The sequence below is a fragment of the Passer montanus genome, unplaced genomic scaffold (assembly GCF_014805655.1).
Source record: "Passer montanus isolate IOZ18808 unplaced genomic scaffold, ASM1480565v1 scaffold45, whole genome shotgun sequence".
In the NCBI taxonomy this organism is placed as follows: domain Eukaryota; kingdom Metazoa; phylum Chordata; class Aves; order Passeriformes; family Passeridae; genus Passer; species Passer montanus.
Genome location: NW_024369373.1, coordinates 5881911 through 5895312, shown reverse-complemented (window position 1 = coordinate 5895312; position 13402 = coordinate 5881911). Strand labels below are relative to the sequence as shown.

The 13402-nt window shown below is 54.2% G+C and overlaps 1 protein-coding gene across 6 annotated transcripts in view; it reads left to right on the top strand.

Annotated features, from left to right (window-relative positions):
- Positions 1-7456: 7456 nt before the first annotated feature.
- NUP93 (nucleoporin 93) overlaps positions 7457-13402 on the top strand; it is a 75778-nt gene continuing 69832 nt past the window's right edge. For 2 of the 6 annotated variants that reach the window (XM_039721306.1, XM_039721312.1), the window contains exons 1-3: positions 7521-7757; positions 12575-12788; positions 13284-13401. In XM_039721306.1, coding sequence (XP_039577240.1) covers positions 7640-7757; positions 12575-12788; positions 13284-13401 — 450 coding nt within the window. In that variant the 5' untranslated portion in view covers positions 7521-7639. The other 4 variants (XM_039721309.1, XM_039721308.1, XM_039721307.1 and 1 more) reach the window with 4 other exon arrangements.

Sequence of the window (13402 nt, the reverse complement as noted above, 5' to 3'; positions counted from 1 at the left end):
GGGGAAGTGCTGGGGGAGAGGGGGCAGGAGTGGGCAGACAGAGGTCCCAGCATCCCAACTCTGAGCCCTGAGACCAGTGCTAGGCAGCTGCAGCTCTGCTGCTCACTTTATGTTTGTTATAAAATCAGAGTTGGACATGGCACTCTCTTACATGGGAACAGACTTGGGTTTAACTACTCCATGCCCTGGGAAATAGGAATACCAGCCATAATACAGGAGACCCCTCTGAGCTCTCCTCTCACCACTGATGTCTGGCATGACCTTTCAGCAAGCCTGTGGCTCAGGGAATACTCATTAATTCCTCCCTGTTCTGCTTGTGGGATGACCTCACTATGTAGTGGAAATGCTCAGATTGGGTAATCAGGCATTTTCCAGGCTCTTTTCCCATCACAGCTTCACATACAGTTCTGTGGGGATGCTGTGCTGCCTTTTCCGGCTCACAGTGACGTGGGCCCAGGACAACGTGTCCCAGGATTCAGCACAGCCCCTCCATGTATGATATACAGGATTCCTAGCAATCTGGGAACTCCCCTGCTTTCCCGGCACCTTTGGCCCGGCACAGTCATCCCTCACCTCTGGAATGGCCCCGTGCAGGGGTGCACGATCCCATTTTGGCAGGTCAGGGCTCTCTCTTGCTCAGCCAGGGGCGCAGCAGAGCCCGCCCTGCTGGCGCGGGGCCCGCGGGGGCAGCACATTCCCGAAGCACCGCGCCGGGGCTGTCCGGGAGGGAGGGAAGTTAATTCCCAACCGGTGTTTATGTGCAGTGACACCACACGTGCTCGGTTATTCCAGCTCTCCTCCTTCCCGTCAGCCAGTGGCGTGTGCAATGCCTGCTGGCTTCGCCTCGCTGCTGCTGGCAAACACTGCCAGGAAAAAAACAACTCCGTGCCTTTGCAAACAAGCACGAGCCGTCCCCTGGCACAACCACCCGGGTCACTGAACCTCTGCTGGTCCTAGAGCCCGCTGGCCAGGGCTCCAGGGGATGGAGCCATCTACAGCACCAGCTCTGAGCCCAGGCTTGCCCCATCTGTGACACCACCGAGAGCAGGGGGTGCAGGCATGGGGACAGCCTGGCCCTGGCCCAGCCACTGCTTGCCACGCTGGGTGTTGAACTGGCCACAGGCACAGGTCAAGGTGGTGGAAGCCTGTTGGCACATGAACCCTGTGGCAAGGTGGAAAACTCAGAGGGATGAGAAAGTGATTCCCAGCAGCTCTTAGCTGGCAATGCCAAGCTACCATGCTCACCGGAGGGAAGTGCATGAAACTCTGTCAAGGGAGGTTTAGATTGGATATGAGGAAAATATCCTTTACCCAGAAGGTAGTTGGGCCCTGGAACAGAGTCACCAAGGAAGCGGTCACTGCACAAACCAGGTTTGGGAAGTTTTTGGACAGCACACTCAGGGACATGGCACACTTTTTGGAGTTTTCCTGCTCAAGTTCAGGAGCTGCATACGAAGATCCTGGCGGGTTTCTTCCAGCTCAGGGTGTTCTATGATTCACCCCTGCTGGGAGGGGAACTCCAGCCCCATGGGGGCTGCCCAGGGCCATGCCACTCTGCGGTGGGTGCTGAAACAGTCTCATCCTCGGGGACAGCCCCGTGCACCCCACAGCCAGCCCTGAGTGGGGGGCACGGCTGCACAAAGCTCTGGACGCACGGGGCTGTCCCGAGCGGGCAGGAGGCGGTGGCAGCGCCGTGCCAGGGCTGCACCCCGCACCCCGCGCATCCCAGCGTCTCGGTGCCCCGGAGCGCGGCACCCTGCGGGGGAGGGGGTGCAGGTGGGACACCCCGGCTGGGAGCGGGGATGGGGGGCAGGTCCGTGACCCGGGTAAGCACGGCACGGCACGGCACGGCCCCGCGGTGGGCACGGCTCCGCGGCCAGCACCGCCCCCCGTGAGCACGGCCCCGGGGTAGGGCACGGCCCCCGGCGAGCACAGCACGGCCCCGGGGTGCGCACCGCCCGACAGTGAGCACGGCACGGCACGGCACGGCACCGCCCCCGGTGAGCACGGCCCGAGGGCGAGCATAGCCCCGGGCTGAGCACGGCACGACACGGTACCGCCCCCGGTGAGCACGGCCCCGGGCTGAGCACGGCACGGCACGGCACGGCACCGCCCCCGGTGAGCACGGCCCGGCGCCGGCCGCCCCGCGGCACCGTGCGCAGCGCCAGCACCGCCCCGCGTCCTGCCCCATAAATAGCGGGCGGCCGGCGCTGCTCTGCACCGCTGCCTGCCCCGCCGGACCGAGCCGGACCGAGCCGAGCCAGACTGAGCTAAACCCAGCCGAGCCATGGACCCCCAGGACTGCACGTGTGCCGCCGGTAAGTGCCCCGTCCTGCCCCGGCTGCCTCCCGCCGGACTCCCGGCTGCCCGGCTCCTGGCTGATCCCGCTCTCCTTGCCTCGCTCTCCAGGTGACTCCTGCTCCTGCGCCGGGTCCTGCAAGTGCAAGAACTGCCGCTGCCGGAGCTGCCGCAAGAGTGAGTGCGGGGCTCGGGGAGGGGACACCCGGCCTTGGTTTTGGAGGGAGCTGCCACTGCCCTGTGGGACATCCTCTCTGCTCCATTGGGAAACTTCTTGTACTGTGGGCACCTCGCTGCTCCGTAGGGGAACCTCTCCTTGCCCGGTGGGACTCCACGGACACCTTCCTGTTCCACAAGGGAGCTGTTTCTTGCTCTGTCGGACCCAATGGGCACCTCTCAACTCTTACCCTGTAGACAACCCCTCTTTCCATGTCAGACCCTGTATGGAGACTCCATCACTCCCTCTCTTGCCCTGTAGGACTCTCATGGGATCCTTCCCTCTTCCCCTGGCCCATTGCAATGCACACACACTCTCTCCTCTGGGGGCCCCTGCCCTGTAGGACCCTCATGGGCAACTCCAACCCATTGGGATCATCAGCCCTGCTCATGCAGAGGTGGTGTTTCCCACTCTCCCATTGGGCCCCCCTGCCTCACAGAGCCCCAGTCCCTTCCACCTACTTCCTAACTCTTGTGTCCCCCCAGGTTGCTGCTCCTGCTGTCCCGCGAGCTGCAGCAACTGCGCCAAGGGCTGCGTGTGCAAGGAGCCGACCAGCAGCAAGTGCAGCTGCTGCCACTGAGCCTCTGCCTCTGCCTGTAAATAGTCGGCACGCTTCGGGGATGGGGGGTGGGGGGCACAGAAAAGCCTATTTTTTTGGTTTTGTTTTTCTTGTTTTGTATTTTCTGTACCAGTGGTGAAACTGGATGGAAATAAAGGAGTTTATCTGGAGGTACGAGTGCTGCTGTGGGGATGGGTTGGAGGCTGAGCATTTTCACCACTTGGGACACTTGTATGGGAATTGTCAAATTGTTGATGCGAGGTGGGAGAGGCCTGCTCAGAAACATCCCCATGTCCTCCCTTAAGTTGGCTCTGCACATTCCTTGAAGGAGAAAAGGAGCTTCACAGGGCACTGGATGGACCTCATCCTACATGTGGGGTTGGTGTGAGCATCTTTAAGGTGCTGGTCTCCCAGGGAGGACAGGTCACACACCCAGAGGTGTGGGCAAACAGTGGAAGGAGGGGCTCTAGTCCCCTCCAGGCTTTCCTTGGCAGGTGCCTCTGCACCATGTTAGGGGCTTCCTTAAGGTGAAAGATCTTGTGGGAGCAAGCGTGGTGGGTGGGAGGGTGATGTGTGCTGGCAGGATGCCTGCCCTGAGCTGCTGCTGGAGAGCACTTGGACACATTCTAGTGAGGACAAACCTCCCTTCTTCAAGAGTTCATGCTTTGCAAACCCCAATCCATTGCAGAGCAGATCCATCCCCAAAGGGACACTTTCCCTGCAGCCTCCCTATGCCAAATACCTGCAGCTACAGTGCCTGGCTCCTGCTGTGGGCAAAAACTCCAAGCACTTTTTTCCAGCTCGTTTTTGGGAAGCATCTTACTTAAAGCTGCAATGACCATGAATGCAGTGCTTGGCTGCCTGGATTTGGGGTGGCTGCTGGGATGGGGGAGGGAGAGCAGTGGGAAGATGCATGGGATGTGTTTTGCTTCCGAAAGTCTCTGCCAAATGGAAGAGTCACTTTTTAGGCACCTGCCTGCCCATACACGTCTCCTGGGTGTGCCCCACCACAGATGAAAGTTCCCAGCCATGTTGCCCTCACGCACTTTGCGCCTTTTAGGGCAATGGGACAGCTCTGCCTGGCAGGAAAATCTCCTGCAACCCTTGGTCACAAGGCACCAGGGACAAGATACATAAAAACCAGCAAAATTGGTCACTTGGGTACCCATGTACCCATATAGTCCTTTCTGCTAGGCTGGGTGGCACAAGGTGGGGTATCTGCACAGTGAGAGCATGGCAATAGCAGTTCCCAGGGATGTTTCAGGCATCCAGGATGATCCAGACTCACCCTTTCCCCAAAGTCTGCCCAGCTTCAGCACCTGGCTTTGCAGGGGGAGCCCAGACTGCTCAGCACCCAACTTTGCCAGTGAGAAAAGCAACACCTAGCTCAGCACACATTTGCCTTTTAAATGTGCTGCCTTATTGCATCAGTGTGTCTTTGCCTAAGCAGCCTCCCAGCACTGCTTGTTGCAACAGAGGTGTAGTGCTGGAAACGGGTTTTAAGGGTCTGCCCTGCCCTAAATACATTTAAAAAACAATCCCATGGGAAGACGCTTTGCTGGAAAAGAAGACTGGCATGGCTCTGCTGCTGGAGCCATATGAAACAGGGCTGCGACCCCGGCCACTGTAGCGGGGGGGCTGCAGACTGAGCCCCCCGGGGCCAGGGCTCCATCCTGCCCCAAAACAAAGCCGGGCGCGGATGGGGCTTCCCCTCGCAGGAAGCGCCCCGGGCATCAACCGCTCCCCGTTCCCAGCAGCCTGCCAGGGTGGGACTGGGCACACGCTTGTGCACCCTGCCGCTGCCAGCCTGCCCTGCCCGCTCCTGGCTCTGCCTGCACGCCCGTCTGGCAGAGACCCTCAGCCTCGGTGCCCTTTCCAGCCTCCCAGGAGGGATTTGGGGCAGGGAAAGCCACAGGACCAGCGGAACGAGCTCGTCAGAGATGTGTCCAGTGCCTGCCCTTGTCTGTAGCTGGTCTCAGTGAAGTGGGTGGGGGCTTTCTGCTCCCCTCAAGAGTATTTTAGATTTTAAAAAAAAACCAAACTTTTTTGGTGAAGCAGGAAGTGCTCTCGGCCTCTGGACAGCTCTGTGTAGTGGGAGGGTGAGGGGAGCCTTTGCTTGATCCAAGAAGTCGCTGATGTGCTTTATCCAGCCCCACCAGGAAAAGTCCAGCTCAGTTTGCCGAGGTGGTTTGAGGTGACCGTGATCCCCCCATGGCACCCAGGGGAGCCGGGGCAGGGGGGTCCTGGGTGACTCCGGGACGAGCAGCTGCCCATGGGTCTGCATTCAGTTCCGCTTTTCCTGGCTGTGCGTGAATGCCGGGGGGATGATGGGTGCCCGTGCCCCCGCGTGGCTGACACACACCATGTGCAGGAGGGACACGTGCAGAAAGGATGCGGCTCCGTGCAGAGCAGCGATGCACCGAGCGCAGAGGAGACCAGCCCCCTGTGCACGCGTGGCAGGAGGGGACACGGTCCTGTGCCGAGGGGACAAGCGCTGTGTGCAGAGGGGACACGGTCCTGTGCCGAGGGGACAAGCGCTGTGTGCAGAGGGGACACGGTCCTGTGCCGAGGGGACAAGCGCTGTGTGCAGAGGGGACAAGCGCTGTGTGCAGAGGGGACACGGTCCTGTGCCGAGGGGACAAGCGCTGTGTGCAGAGGGGACGCGCACCCAGCGCAGAGAGCAAACACAGCTGGAGCAGAGGTGACAGGCGCGTGTGCACAGGGGAAATAACGCCCTGCCCTCGGGGCAGAGGGAAAATGTACCAGCGCGAGGGGAAAATACAGAGTCATGAAATTGTTAGAAAGGTCGGAAAACCCCTCTAAGGGCATCAAGCTCAGCTGCTACCCCAGCACTGCCAAGCCCACCCCTAAACCAAGTGACACATCTACATGTTTTTAAGTCGCCCCGGGGGTGGTGACTCCTCTACTTTCCCGAGCAGCATGTTCCAGTGCTTGACAGCACTTTCAGTGATGCATTTTGACTAATATCCTGTCTAAAACCCCGGCACAGATACGAGATGCTGTGCTTGTGGGATGGGCACCCAGGGCGGAGGGTACAGGCGTCTGGTGTAGAGGGGACCCAGCGCACCCTGGGCAAGGGAACAGGGGCTCTGTCACTCGGTGTAGAGGGACGGGCACCCCCAGAGGGGACAGCACCGCTTGTCCCCGTGCAGAGGACCCGGGTCCCGCGCCAGGAGCGGCTCTCCCGGCTCTCCGCTCCCGGTGCCGCCGAGCCCTTCCGCAGGGATCTGCTGCCACCTGCCTGCCCGCAGCACCGCCGCCCGCCCGGCCCGGCCCCGCCTGCCCCCGCCGGGCTCTGCCCCTGCCCGGCCCCGGCCCCTCGGGACGGCGGCTCCCCGGGCCGCCCCGGAGGGCACCGGCGCCGGTCTCCGGGCGGACCTGGACTCTCCTCGCTCCGGGAAGATGCCCCGGGAGCCTGGAAGGGCTCAGGGAGGGCTGGGGTGGCACGGCCACCCTACCAGGGCACCCATCCCATGAGGTCACCCATCACGCCGGGACAAACGTCCCACCAAGGCATCTGACCCTCTGCGTGCTCTTGACAATTAGGAGAGGCTACAGCTGGTACAGAGGCTACAGCGCTGGCATGCTGCCTCTGGCCTGGGAACTGCTTTTTTACATGGGAAAATTTGGAAATAGAGACTGTATTAATGGGAAAATCTGTTGAGCTTTGAAGGTTTGATAGGCAATGTTTTGGAACAGTAGCAAGGTCCAGACAACATCTCTTACACAAGCAGGCTGTGGCCTTGTGGGTCCATGAAGTTCCCAGTTACCAGATTTTGCCCAACAAATCCCATGTCATTGGCAGTATCTGTTTTAGGGCCACCGTGTGTGCGCCCAAATACATCCTCAGTGAACCCCTATACACCCTCAGAACACCATTGTGTTCTGACACACATTGATGATGTGAGTACCTGCTGGCTGTGAGTTTGTTTGTTGTGTATTTGGTCTTAGGAGGCAAAATGGGCATGAATTCATTATCTTCATTTTACCTCCCACGGAATCAGCTCACAGACGGGGTTTGCCAGCAAGAGTCAGCGCTTACTGAGAAAGGAGAGGGGCAATAGGGGAACAACCCCATGCACGTTATTTCTGTCTGTATATCTCTAATTTCGCCGATTTCGGCGCGGCGCTCGCAGCGCGCGCAGGCGGGACGCGTCCTCGAACCCGCGGCCTCGGGAGGCAGCCGCCCCCGCTTCGGCCCGCGCCCCCCTCCGAGCGCCTCAATAAAGTTGTTCTCGCGAGGGGGCGGGAACCGGCACGCTGCGGAGCGCGGCAGCTGGGCCAATAGAAGCACGGGAAGCCGGGACGCGCGGCGGCTCGGCCAATGGGGGCGCGGGACAGGGCGAGCGGGCAGCCAATGGGGGTGCGCGGCGCGGGCACGGCGGGCGCGGCGGGCGGCGCGGAGCGCAGGTGAGGTGAGGGCGCCGTGCGGGCGGGCCGGGGTTCGGCGTCCTTCCGCCGCTTTGCCCCGCTCCTTCCCCGCCTCCGGTGCTCGCTGCCTGCTTCCCCCCCGCACCCGGAGCTCCCGGCAGCTCTCCCCCGCTATGGCTTCCCCCGTGGCCCGTGCAGGCCGCTGCGGCGGGCGGGGAGCGCCGCGGGCCGCCTCGTGGGCTGCCCGGAAGCTGCTGCTGTCCGTGACCCGCGCTGGGGCGGCGGCCGTGGGTGCGCGGGGAGCTCTCTGTGCTTCACAGCGGGGCTTTGTGCCGGGAGAAGGGGAGTTTAATGCCTGAGCGAGGTGCAGTGTTGGTGCTCAGGAAGCAGAAGCTGGTTGTCTGGGAGGGTTTCCGGAGATCGGGTTGGTTTGTGTGTGGTTCTGTTTCGAGTTCTGTGCGTGGGGGTTGTTCCTCCCCACCGCGGGTTTGCTGGTTGGTTCCTAGGAATTCATAGAATGTTAAGGGGTTGGAAGGGACTTCAAAGCTTATCGAGTTCCACCCCTGCTACCGTGGGCAGGGATACCTTCTGCTAGACCGGGTTGCTCAGGGCATTATCCAGCCTGGCGTGCTGAGCACTGTCAGGGCTGGGACAGTCACAGCCTCCCAGGGCAACGTGTGCCAAGCCTCACCACCCTCGCAGTAAAGAATTCCTTCCTGAATTCCCCCTCTTTCGGTGTTTATCTGTTACACCTTGTCCTGTCACTACAGTGCTGACAGAGTCCCACTCTGGTTTTGCTGTAGGAGCCCTTCAGATACTGGAAGACTTCAGGAGCAGTGAGTGGAAGGGTTGGAATTAAAGTGCAGGTGCAAAGAAAGGCTGCTTCTCTTCTGCAATTTGGTCGTGTTGGTCTGGGGACAGACACCCTGTGCAAGTTATTTCCCTGCTGAGTTGAGTGCTTAAAATAAAGGCTAAGTGTTTGGAAAAGAGGGAACCTGGTAATATGGCAAAACTGCCAGCTGAGTCAGATAATTCAGAGCAGTGGGGACTTGAGACCATTATGAGGAATTTATGGCAGATAAAAGGAAGTGTTGACAAATGTGTGCTAGTGTGTTTTGGTAGAAATCACTTCAAATGCCTACTCTTCAGGTCCACTTTAAATAATGAACAGGCTAGAGAGGTATCGTGCCCTTCCTTGTCCTTTCTTACAGTGCAGTAACCCAATGTTACTGCCTTTGAAACTTTGAAAAAAAAACATTTTTGTTCAACATAAGGGCTCTCTGGGACCATAAGAAGATTGTACTTTTTGCATATCTACCTACAAATGAGATGAAGAAGAAAATATGCAGGACTGAAAGCCTTTCTGTAGGAGGCAGAGGAGCATTAATAGATCAGTGGCAGAAGAAACAGTAGTATTGTTTCAAAGGTTGTGTGATCTATTCAGGATTTTCCTGCATCTGCCTTTTGTTGCAGGGGGAGCAGGCTGTTGTACCAGATGGGGTGCCAAATATAGCTTGAAGCTTTTAGGTATTTTTAAGGTGGCCTGTTGTGATTTTATCTGGGTTTAGTGTAGTTAGGGTATGGCAACTTTCCCTCTGTTAGGTTTGGTAAACATTATTGTGTTTTATGGGCAGGGGATGGTGTGCTGAAAATGTGCAGCAGATATTTGGGTTGTACAATTGTCCACCTGCTCTTTGATTATCATTTCTGTGTTTCTTAATCACTTCCCCTGTCTGTAGCATGGAGATTACGTTGCTGACTTGTTCTCTGAAGTGTCTGGATGTCTGCTTGTGCCATGTGAGAGCTGGGTGTTATTGCTGCTGCTCAGACAGAATTCCCCAGGTCTGCTAAATGGACCTTTTATTTATTCATGTTTAGCTTAGTAGACAGAAACTGCTCCACTCTCTGTAGCAGCCCAGGCTTGGAGCCTGTCAAAAACCCACTTTTTACCTCAGATCTTGGCTGTAGGGAGCAAAGCATTGCTGGCTTGTTCTTGCTGCTTGTGCTCTTGTGTTTTGTTTCCACAAGAAGCTGATCCTGACTCATCAGACTTGAGTCTCTTGAGCACTTTGAGGTGGGAGCCTCTTTGAGAAGCCAACACTTGATTTCTTCCTTTTTCTTTCCCGTTTTGAAGAATCTTTCTGCAACGTGTGGAATTCTTGCTTCATCAGCTACTCTGAATGTAGTGGGTGAAGCTTTCCTTCTCCTGTGACATCTTCCTTTCTTTTTCCCAGAGCACTGAAAAACGTATTTTTTTTACTGTTTCTCAAAGTTCTTTGTTTAGTTGACACAAACCCTGTCAATGTGTGAAGTACAGCAGATAGTTGCATATGCATTGGAGTATTTCAGCTTTGTGTATTTCTGAATCAAGTACAGTGAAATGTTCATCATGGTTGTATTTGGAGTAGAATAGCTACAGTTTTCTTCCGAAGATAGCATTGTAGTGCTCTTGAGGAGTTTTTAGTGGTTTTTAGGTAAGAAATAATCAACTATAATCAGTCTGAATAGATTTAAGAAACCTGTCATCTTTTTTGTTTTCTCTGTTTTCTTTGTTTTCTTAAACTTAGTCAGTTTGTACAATACATAGTGCTTATGTGTGGTTTTAAATGTTGGGAAAATTAAACTGGGGTTTAATGGAATTGTGGTCTAATGCAGCAACTTCTATTGATAAGTCATCAAAGTTGTTTTACAGAAGAGCTTTTTTAGTCCTGGCTTTTAGCCCAAGGTCAATCTGGTTTCACTGAAGTTGATAAAATTTCTGAAGTGTTTTCTTTCTCTTAAGTGTTGGTTGTTGCTCCTGCCCCAGCCAGACATGAAAATCTGCCATCACTGTGCTCGTTGCTGTGGAAGCAGTTTCCATCTTGCACAGCAGCATGAAGAGTCAGACTGCAGACTTTTGAATGCAGTAAATTCTGTCAGGGTGGAGACAAAGTTGTTTGTGCTGTTACGAATATATGAATATTCAGTCTAAATGTCTGAATTCTGTCACTTAGAAAAAGCTGTGTAGTGTTCACTCTCTGAGTTTTGAGATGTTGCTTCCAGTGCTTGGTTATAATCACAGGTACTTTAACTTGCTCCAAAATAACCAGTTTATTCCATATTTGCTGAATTGGATTCAGTCTCACAGAGTTGCTGCAATTGTTCTACACAGGCAAACATGTGACAGACCTCACATGGTATTAACAGGGTGTGTGCAGGTAAAAAATGCAGGTTTGGGTGCAGGTCTGTAGCAACTGATTTTTTTGTGCTTTTGGTTTCAGCAGTCTGAGAAGTTGGTGCTTCTTACACTCTCAGTTTATCTTGGTAATGAAAAGAGGAAGTGAACCAGATCACATCAAATCAAGCTGATGTCTGTGTTCTCACAGTCACTGCTCCTGGAGGATCTCATCAGTCTCTGAATGTGCAGGAGTGTGGCTGTTCTGGTCAGTGTCTGCCAGCAGAGGCTGTTCCTGGCAGGGGTGCATCTGAGTTACTGCAAGTAAACACTGGGAAGATGTTCTGTACTGCATTGCAGGGCATGAAACTGCTTATTTCCACCCTCCTCCTCCCTGTTCCACTCCATCTGGGTGGCACGCTGATCTGTTCAAACAGATCCGGTCTCTGCTATCTCACCTGATTAACAAGTCATTGTAAATACAATCATTCTCTCCCCTAGCTTGCCTGGAGTGTGTGGGGAGTGTTTGTGAAATTCTCCGTTCCTGGATGCTGCTGTTAGGGTTTGTCCTGGCACCCAGGCAGGAGGATTTCTCTCTCAAGCTGCATCTGTCTGAATGAATCAGCATGCAGTGCTTTTAAATCACTTGTCCAGACAGAAGAAAGCGCTGCTACTGCTGCTGGTAGTAGTACTTGGGAATGGTGGTGAGACTGAGAATGTGAGGAATGTTCAAATTCTACTGTAAAATTGCTTTGGTATGATTGAGGAGTATGAAGAAATACTTGAATTGCAGGCTATTGTTGATTTGTAAAAAACCCTGTTTTCTTTTTAGAGGGTTTCATTGAACCAGATAGTCTTCACTGATTTTACTTTTGAGTAAATGATGAACAGTTGGAGTTAATGCTTGACATCTGGTTTCTCTTATTTCATCCCAGGCCCTCTGGGTTTGGGTGCAAAAGCTGTGAGAGAGGGACTGTGCTGAAGATTTCCATCTCTGTAGTACCATTCAGCACCACAGATTTCTGTCATGTTCTGTGGCTTTACTGAGGTGCCTGTTGCTTATTGCTTGTAGCTGGTTTAGCTGCAGACCATGATTTGGTGTGTGAAATTGAGGTTTTGGGTTTCATATTTTGTTAATGTGGACACTGTTGTAGCTACATGTCTTTTTCCATAGTGATCCCAAGCACATGTGCTTTCATCCTTTCTGTAAAAATAACAGGCTCCATTCTGAATTTGGAACTGCATGATGCATTTAATGCATCTTCTGTTACATTGCCTTGTGCTTTAACTTCTTTAATTATTCTGTCACTGGGTCAGTGCAAGGAATTCTCACACTGGTAAAACTTCCTGCAGGCCTTGAATTTAGACACAAGTCTTCTAAACTGGAAGAACATGAACTTATTTCTTTTGGCTGGGGGTTAATGACATATGGAGCAACACATTTTAACAGCTAGCTAGTTATGGCTGTCTGTGTGCATCTATAGCTTGACTGTTTTGCTACTAATTTAACTTCATGTTTATGTGTGTTTTCAGCCCATGTGCACATGTATGCATCTTTCTTCATAATATATAAGAATATAGAATCATAGAATGGGAAGGAACCCCTAAGGATCACTGAGTCCAGTGCTCCAAGCAATCTGCTTATGTGTGTATGCAAGTAGTTAAATTAACACCAAATTCTTCACAGGGACTTCTCTGCTTTCACCCTCCTTTGTTTTAAGGCAAAATATGAACTGTGGTATGACATCTACATCCCACCTCTGACAGGTCCATAGACTAGTCTTGCAAGGGAAAGCTCTCTGAGACCACTTGAAAAGATTTCCTTGATGTTTAGTGCCTGGGGAGGATAGACAGTGTGTCTTATTTGAGAAGATCTGCTCTTGCTGGTCCGTCTGTGACCCCACAGGTGTAGAAACTTTATAGCTGAGCAAGAATTTTCCCTTTTCCCCTGAAGGTTTCCGCGTGTCTCGAGCGAGCCCTGCGGCCGAGATGGACACGGACGGCTTTGGAGAGCTGCTGCAGCAGGCAGAGCAGCTGGCAGCCGAGACCGAGGGCATCTCGGAGCTGCCGCACGTGGAGCGCAACCTGCAGGAGATCCAGCAGGCCGGGGAGCGGCTGCGCTCCCGCACGCTGACCCGCACCTCCCAGGAGACCGCGGACGTGAAGGCGTGAGTACGGAGTGCCACAGCGGCCTGGGAGCTGCCTCTGCCTTTGGTGTCCTGCTGGGAGAAGCAGCACAGCTGCAAAGCTTGTGCTTTGGTTTATTTCTTCCTGCCTTTCTCTTGTTTGTAAAAAGCAAGGGATAGTTGAAGGGTTTATCTGAGGAGCTGCTGTTCGTGGTTTTGGGCGTTAAAGCCAAGAAGTGCAGTACCTTCTTCTGGCTGCTGCTGGAGATGTTTACCAACACGGTGTACATTTTTTTCTGTTTGGAAGGACTTGGCATCTGTGCAGCACTGCAGTGGAACAGCAGAAAGACTTCAGCAGGGCTGAGGTGTTTACATAGACACATAGGGCTGTTCAAAGTTTGGATCTGTGCAGTTTTTTAAATGTCTGGGAGCACTGTCTGTACGTGGCAAGCTGACCTAAATATTGGCAATGAGTCTGGGTTTAGATTTCTGTCTGTTCAATACTAATTTCATATCTGTACAATTTCTTCCTTATAGATCGGTTCTTCTTGGGTCTAGAGGGCTTGATATATCCCACATTTCTCAGAGACTTGAGAGTCTAAGTGCAGCCACTACATTTGAGCCTCTTGAACCTGTGAAGGACACTGACATCCAGG